This window comes from Garra rufa, chromosome 24 (genome assembly GCF_049309525.1).
Source record: "Garra rufa chromosome 24, GarRuf1.0, whole genome shotgun sequence".
Lineage (NCBI taxonomy): Eukaryota > Metazoa > Chordata > Actinopteri > Cypriniformes > Cyprinidae > Garra > Garra rufa.
Window position 1 is genome coordinate 39,067,847 of NC_133384.1, and position 7,791 is coordinate 39,075,637.

General features: G+C 29.0%; 1 protein-coding gene across 1 annotated transcript in view; it reads right to left on the reverse strand.

Moving 5' to 3' along the window:
* Positions 1-674: 674 nt before the first annotated feature.
* The window catches only part of ptprma (protein tyrosine phosphatase receptor type Ma), a 154,477-nt gene continuing 147,360 nt past the window's right edge, over positions 675-7,791 (reverse strand). Inside the window, exon 10 of the mRNA XM_073830665.1 lies at positions 675-749. Coding sequence (XP_073686766.1) covers positions 675-749 — 75 coding nt within the window. The remainder of the gene's footprint in view (positions 750-7,791) is intronic.

Consider the following 7,791-nt stretch of genomic DNA (forward strand, 5'->3'; position numbering starts at 1 on the left):
TCATTATTAATTAATTCATTTATTATTTTTATTTTTTTATTATTATTACTACCAGTCAGAAATTTGTTTCTCCTTATCTTAAAAAGCTTTTCATCAAAAATGCAGTTTAGTTTTAATAGTCAAACAAAAATTTATTTTATATACAGAAATTGTGAATATATACATTGTAAAATAAATGCATTAATAAATGAATTAAATTCAATTAAACATTTAAAAAAAAACACAAATCTTTTTGGAAAATAAGTCGGGAAAAAAATGTGTAATTATTTGTGAAATTTACTAGCGATCTGAGTGCAAACATTTTTTTGTTTGTTTTTCATCTATTCAAATTAACAGTTCCCAACACTGATAATAAATCAGTATATTAGAATGATTTCTGAAGGATCATGTGACACTGAAGACTGGAGTAATGATGCTGAAAAATTCAGCTTTGCATCACAGAAATAAATTATACTTTAAAGTTTGATGGGGAAGTGTGTCCAAACTTTTGACTGGTAGTTTTTTTTTGGAGACGCTCCAAACACTGCTCCAAAATAGTTTGATTAAACACGACCTTTGACATCAGCAACACAAGATACATAAAATCTTGTTTTAAAAATGCTTAGATATTTTTTTTAAATTCAGCATCCTGATTACAGCACTTTTTTGTCAGTGAACGGTCAGATCTGTCTCGGTTAACGTGACGAGATTGGGGTCTCCTCAGGACGCTCCTGGTCTCTCTGTGGAGGCGTTTGGAGCGTCTCTGATGCCTGTGAAGGAGAGCAGCTTGTCAGGGACATCACCGATGTGTGTTTGAGCCGCTCCGACCCTTCTAGGCCACACAAACAAACCAAACAAACCAATGTCAGCCGTGTGTTTGCACACCACCATCAGCCTCATACACCCTCCAATCTACTACATATGTGACCCTGGACCACAAAACCAGTCATAAAGTTAAATTTTACATATAAATAAGCTCAATAAATAAGCTTTCTATTGATGTATGGTTTGTTAGGATAGGACAATATTTGACCGAGATACAACTATTTGAAAATCTGAAATCTAAGGGTGCAAAAAATCAAAATACTGAGAAAATCACCTTTAAAGTTGTCCAAATTAAGTTCTTAGCAATGCATATTATTAATCAAAAATTACATTTTGATATGTTTACAGTAGGAATTTTACAAAAAATCTTCATGGAACATGATCTTTACTTAATTTCCTAATGATTTTTGACATAAAAGAAAAATCAATAATTTTGACCCATACAATGTATTTTTGGCTATTGCTACAAATATACCCCAGCGACTTAAGACTGGTTTTGTGGTCCAGGGTCACATATTTACAGTATATGATGATTTTTGATCATGGACGATTAAAATGTCTCCACGATCTGCTTTTGAAAAAATATGGTAGTATCTTACTACAGTGTGCCTCCGTCTCAATAAACTGTACAACACAACATATATTCACTCAAGGGACACTGCACTTATTCACAATCACAAAAGTACATTATTTGCATGTGCTTTAAAGCCTTGCTGGTGAAATAACGTTACTTTGTCTGTGCGCTGTTCTGGCATTTAGATTTTTTTGTCTTGTTTCCAGCCAAAATATTAAAAAATTCTTAAATCAAGAAGGATTTTCTAGACAAGAAAAGATGATTGTCTTGTTTTCAGAAAAAAAGCTAAATAATCTGATAAATAAATAATGCCAGTGGGGTCAGAAAAATAATCTTATTTTAAGCAGACAACAAGATTATTTTTCTTACCCCATTGGCAGATTGTTTGTTTGTTTCCAGCAAAAACTCACTTAATTTTAACTTCTTTTTTTCTGAAAACAAGAAAATATTTTTTTCTCGTCTAGAAAATCCTTTTTGATTTAAGAATTGTTAGATATTTTGGCTGGAAACAAAAGTCCTAAATGAAAGAAAACAAGCTGACAAAAAGAATGAATCCAATATTTGGTGATAATATAGCAAAATGAAATATTTATAAGCGATTGTTTGACTTTTTCCAATGTTGTACAAAATAAAAGCATTTAAAAGCAAACTTCCTGATTAAACATTAAAGCACACTAGTGTGATAAACAGCACCAATTTTTTTTATCTTTTGTTTAATATTGTGAAAATTATTCATAAAAATTGATTTTCTCACTCAAAAAACGAGGTTCTTCCTTTCAGATAAATAAGGCCTACGATTAATCAGATGCAAATAGAAACACAAAACCAGTCCTAAATGAAAGAAAATAAGTTGACAAAAAGATTAAATCCAATATTTGGTGATAATATACCATAATGAGAGATTTATAAGCAATAGTTTGGAGTCTGGTCATTTTTGACCGGGAACACCACAAATGTGACTTTTGGCAATTATGTACAAAATAAAAGCATTTAAAAGCAAACTTCCTGATTAATCATTAAAGCACACTAGTGTGATAAACAGCGCAAATTTTTTTCATCTTTTGTTTAATATTGTGAAAATTATTCAAAAAAATTATTTTCTCACTCAAAAAACGAGGTGCTTCCTTTCAGATAAATGAGGCCTACGATGCATCAGATGCAAATAGAAACACAAAACCAGTCCTAAATGAAAGAAAACAAGTTGACAAAAAGATTAAATCCAATATTTGGTGATAATATAACATAATGAGAGATTTATAAGCAATAGTTTGGAGTCCGGTCATTTTTGACCCGGGAACACCACAAGTGTGACATTTAGCAATTTTGTACAAAATAAAACAGAGCTAATTTTTTTTTTTAGAATTTTTAGTTTAATACTGTGAAAAGTGTTCATAAAAAATGATTTTTTTTTTCACTCAAAAAATAAGGTACCTGCTTTCAGATAAATTAGACCTACGATTAATCAGATGCAAATAGAAACAAAAAAACTGCCCTAAATGAAAGAAAACAAGTTGACAAAAAGATTGCATCCAATATTTGGTGATGATATAACAAAATGAGAGATTTATAAGCAATTGTTTAGACTAGGTGAAATAAAACCCACAAAAAATAACGAAAAATGTTACAAATTTTATGAGAAGTACTTATACCCTGTGTGAACAAAGTCAGGAAGTTTGAGTCCAATGCAATAATGTTAACTAGTATTTTCAGGACGTGACCCAAACATAAGCACAGGGTTACCGTGATACAAAGAAAAAAACGCAACATATTTGCATTTATTGATTAAACTGCACAGCATATTTGCAGATGCACTTGACTTTGCATTGTGATTTTTCTGAAGCGAAGTGTGTGTGTGTTTGTTTGTGTGTGGATGGATGGATGGATGGGGAATTTCTCAGGCTTTAGTCAGGAGGCAGCACCGCCGGTGCGAGCGGCACACATGAAGTCGCGGCTGGTATCTGCACACTTGACACTGAGAAGTTACAGAGCCAAAGTCAAATGTCAGTCCAGTCTCTCTGCCACCGGCGGGACGTATCGCGCATGACATCATCAACGGTCCCTCATGCGCCGCAGACGCAAACAAGCACCAGAATGTCAGCCGCCAGAGAAAGAGCAAGCGCTTACCCCTGAGAAACCGCCACGAACAAGACGCCTGTGTTTGAGAAGATGAATTCATTTAACGCTGACATTTTAAACTGTTCGCACTCAACGGTACGAAATAATGTGCATTTAAAAGCAGGGTTATTAAAGGTAACTAAAACTAAAGCCGTGAAACATTTCCTTTAATCAAAATAAACTGAAATAAAATATTTGTTTACTTTGATTAATTGCAAAGACAACATTTATAATTTTCATTTAGTTTAAACTGATGCACTAAAATAACTAAAACATTTCCATTTATCATTTCCATTTATATATAAAATATATTTGTGAACATTTTGATTAACTGCAAATGCAATTTAAACTTAATGCACTAAAATAACTAAAACTAAAATAGGAATTGAATTAAAAACAACAGTAAATAGAAAAGGAAGAAGATAAACAATTTACAAAAAATTTAAAACTATTTTTTACTTTGATTAATTGCAAAGATGGCATTTCTCGCTTTCTTTTAGTTTAAACTAAATAAACTTTAATTTAACAAAAATTTTAAAAGATATATATATATATATATATATATATATATATATATATGTATATATACACACACACACATTTATTTATTTTGATTAATTGAAAAGGCAATTTAAACTAATGCACTAAAATAACTAAAACTGAAATATGAATTGAATTAAAAACAACAATAAATATATAATATAAATATATAATATAAACTATTAACAAAAATATAAAAAAACTTTTTTTATTAATTGCAAAGATGACATTTCTCATTTTCATTTAGTTTAAACATCTTAGTTTAGTTAAACTAATGCACTAAAATAACTAAAACTCAAACATTTACATTAATCAAAATAAACTTTAACTGAATAAAAATAATCTTAAATACATTTTGTTACATTTTGATTAATTGCAAAGGCAATTTAAACTAATGAACTAAAATAACTAAAACTACAATATGAATTAATTGTTGTTGAATTAAAAACAAAAATAATACTAATAATACTAATATATTAACAATAATACTAATAATAAACAATTTACAAAAATGTCTTTTAAAACATTTTCATAATTCAAAATAAACTTTAACTGAATATATATATATATATATATATATATATATATATATATATATATATATATATATATATATATTTAAAAAAAAAAATTTAAAAAAATTTAAAAAAAAAATTATATATATATATATATATATATATATTAGGGCTGGGCGATATGGCTGAAAACTATATCACGATATCAGTGTTTCATATCGGTCGATATCGATAATTATTGATATTTTTTTATGACCCATTTAAAAATAAGGACCAGGAGAAAAATTATTACATTCAAACATTTTTATTTTAAACTTAACCTTCCTATGATCATAATCCCCTCATTTATTAAGACAGAAATGTCAACAACTATGGAAAACTCAAATAATTAAAATGTAAACATAAGTCTAAAGTCACAATATACACTTAATTATCTCTTAATGCTCAATTAAAACCCCATTCATTGTCGATGAAGTGAATGGTCAAGCTAATGTATGGCCCAGAAGTACGGCTTGACCACAGGTCAGAGGTTGTTGCAAAGTACTTGGCTGATAATATTTCTTGCTGCACAGATTGCTGGTTGCCAGTAGCCAACGTTACTTCTTTCCCGGTACTTTAGCCTACTTTGTGTAGTAACGAAAACATTTATTTCAGTGAAAAAATAGGTCCAAAACTTTTAACATTTTGAACAATATGGCCCTGCAATCTTTGCTTTTTTCAGAAATTCTTGTTTTAATTTTTCTGATAATCAGATGAAAGCAAAATCACTGATTTATTTTTAAAAATAAAAAGGAGCTTTACTGTTAAAATTAATACATAGAAGAAAAATTGTATTCAGTTAAAAAAGTTTAATAATAATAATAGTATTTTTTCAACAATTAAGTGGCGACTCTTTTTATATATTTTTTTAATCATATATATTGTTTTATGTAAATTATTTAAATGTGAACATATAAACACCTACATTATACTGTACAAAGTAATACAAGACTAATATTGTTCTGTTATGTTAAACCGTACTTTTATTTTGACAGGTTGCCGTGAAGTTTCAGTGTGTAATACAGTATGAATGATGCTAGTTTCACTAATGAAACGGTAAAATTGACAAAAAAAAGTGACACTCACAGCAGCTTTGGAGATGTATTGATTGGAGTTTGTCTGTTCATGTGAGACGCAAAGGCCAAAAATTAGCAGGAGCGTCACGTGTGCAGTATGCGTGTAGTGAAAATAAAACGCGTCTCCTCCATTCATACGAGCAAACGGAACATGCAGGATTCATATTGAAACGGTCTTTTTGCATTTCAGTTTTCACAGACACTAGTCCATATCGCGATCTGAATTAATTAACAGACCAACTTTTGATTTATTGATCCAAAAATCGACGAATTCCGCGGCATTACGCCCTATAGTAAAGTCCGTTTTTATGAATGGAGTCCGCAATCCCGTCTGTGAGGAGACATTGTAAACGCGCGATCATGTAGACAGAAATCACATGCCGTCGCTTAAATGAGATAAATAACATAAGGCTATTTAGTTTGTTTAATACAACAACAAGGGCCCGAAAGATAACCAACTTCTATTGTGACCTGGCGCTATATAGAAAATAAAATTAACTGGACGTTAAAGGGGGGCTGGGCGGGCCGACGAAGAATACAAAATATCGAACGTTTTATCGAACACATTTTTTATTGATATCGATCTCTTGTCTATCGCGATACATATCGTTATCGTTTTATCGCCCAGCCCTAATATATATATATATATATATATATATATATATATATATATATATATAATTTTTTTTTAAATTTCATTAATTACAAAGGCAATTTAAACTAATGCACTAAAATAACTAAAACTAAAATATGAATTGCGTTAAAAACAACAACAACAAATAAAACAATTTACAAAATTTAAAAAAAAATCTAACTTTGATGCACTGATGAACTAAAAAACTAAAAATTGAAAATGTATTTAATTATTTTATTAAAATGTATTTACAAAGTATTTAAAATTTTATATATATATATATATATATATATATATATATACACACACACACACACACACACAAAATGACTAAAAATTAAACTATAAACTACATTTTATCATACTTTTATTTTTTATTTATTTTATTTTATTTATTTTATTAAGATTTTTTTTAACTCATGGTTTTTGGATTTTGTTCACTTTAATTTAGTTTTGGAAAAACATGATGACATAATTTAAATTTTTCTATTATTTAATTACTGTATTTATTTGCAAGTGAACAAATTATAGTATATAATTTCAGTGTCAAAGCATTTTTTCAGATTACATACATACCAGAACATACTATTTCAGTCTTTCTAATTCAAAATGTCATGTTTAATTCAGTGTTATATGCCATTTTCTGTACTAATTTGGAATATTTATTAGCATTTCTGAATAAAATTGTCTACACAGTTTTTTTCAGTGTAAGTATATTATAACATACTGTGCGTTCTTTTTATTTGATATGGCTGACTATTGATACGACTGTCATCCAACCGAGGCTATTTTCATTTCTCACGCTGTTTCCATTTTCATAAAGCATCTCTAAACAGATACCAGGAGACTGGCTCCCATAAACACAGATTGGCCTGTAGCGATCTGCATATATACGAGGAAATGTCCTGTGAAATAATTAAGATACTGTATGTAATGTGATGTCACTGGCCCACATATTCATGCATGTGAACCCTGATTGACTTGCACACAGCGTATCAATCCTCTGGGTCATGAAGCGCTTTCTGCATCGCTGATCTGATGACGGACATTTATGAGCTTGATCTGCTTGTTGGAACCAAGAACTTGAACTAAATCAGCAGAATAAATCAGTTCGTTTACTGACTGGACACTGAGTTCAGCTTACTCTGCACACCAGGGTTATTAGCATGAACTAAAATTAAAATCAAAAAACTATTAAAAGCATTTTTTGTTGATTGAAATAAAATTGAAATAAAAATGAGAAATATTAATTGGAAAGCTAAATAAAAATTACACTTGTTGCTTTGGCAAAAATAAATAAATAAATAAATAATATTTTTTATATTTTTATAAATAATAATAATAAATAAATATATTTTTATTAAAAAAATTAAATGTAGGAAAAAAATAAAACTAAAATTATTAAAGAATGTTTTACAAACAAATACAATTTTATTATTTTCTAATACTATTATTACTATTGTGTTATTTCTTAATTCATCTTTAATTCAGCGT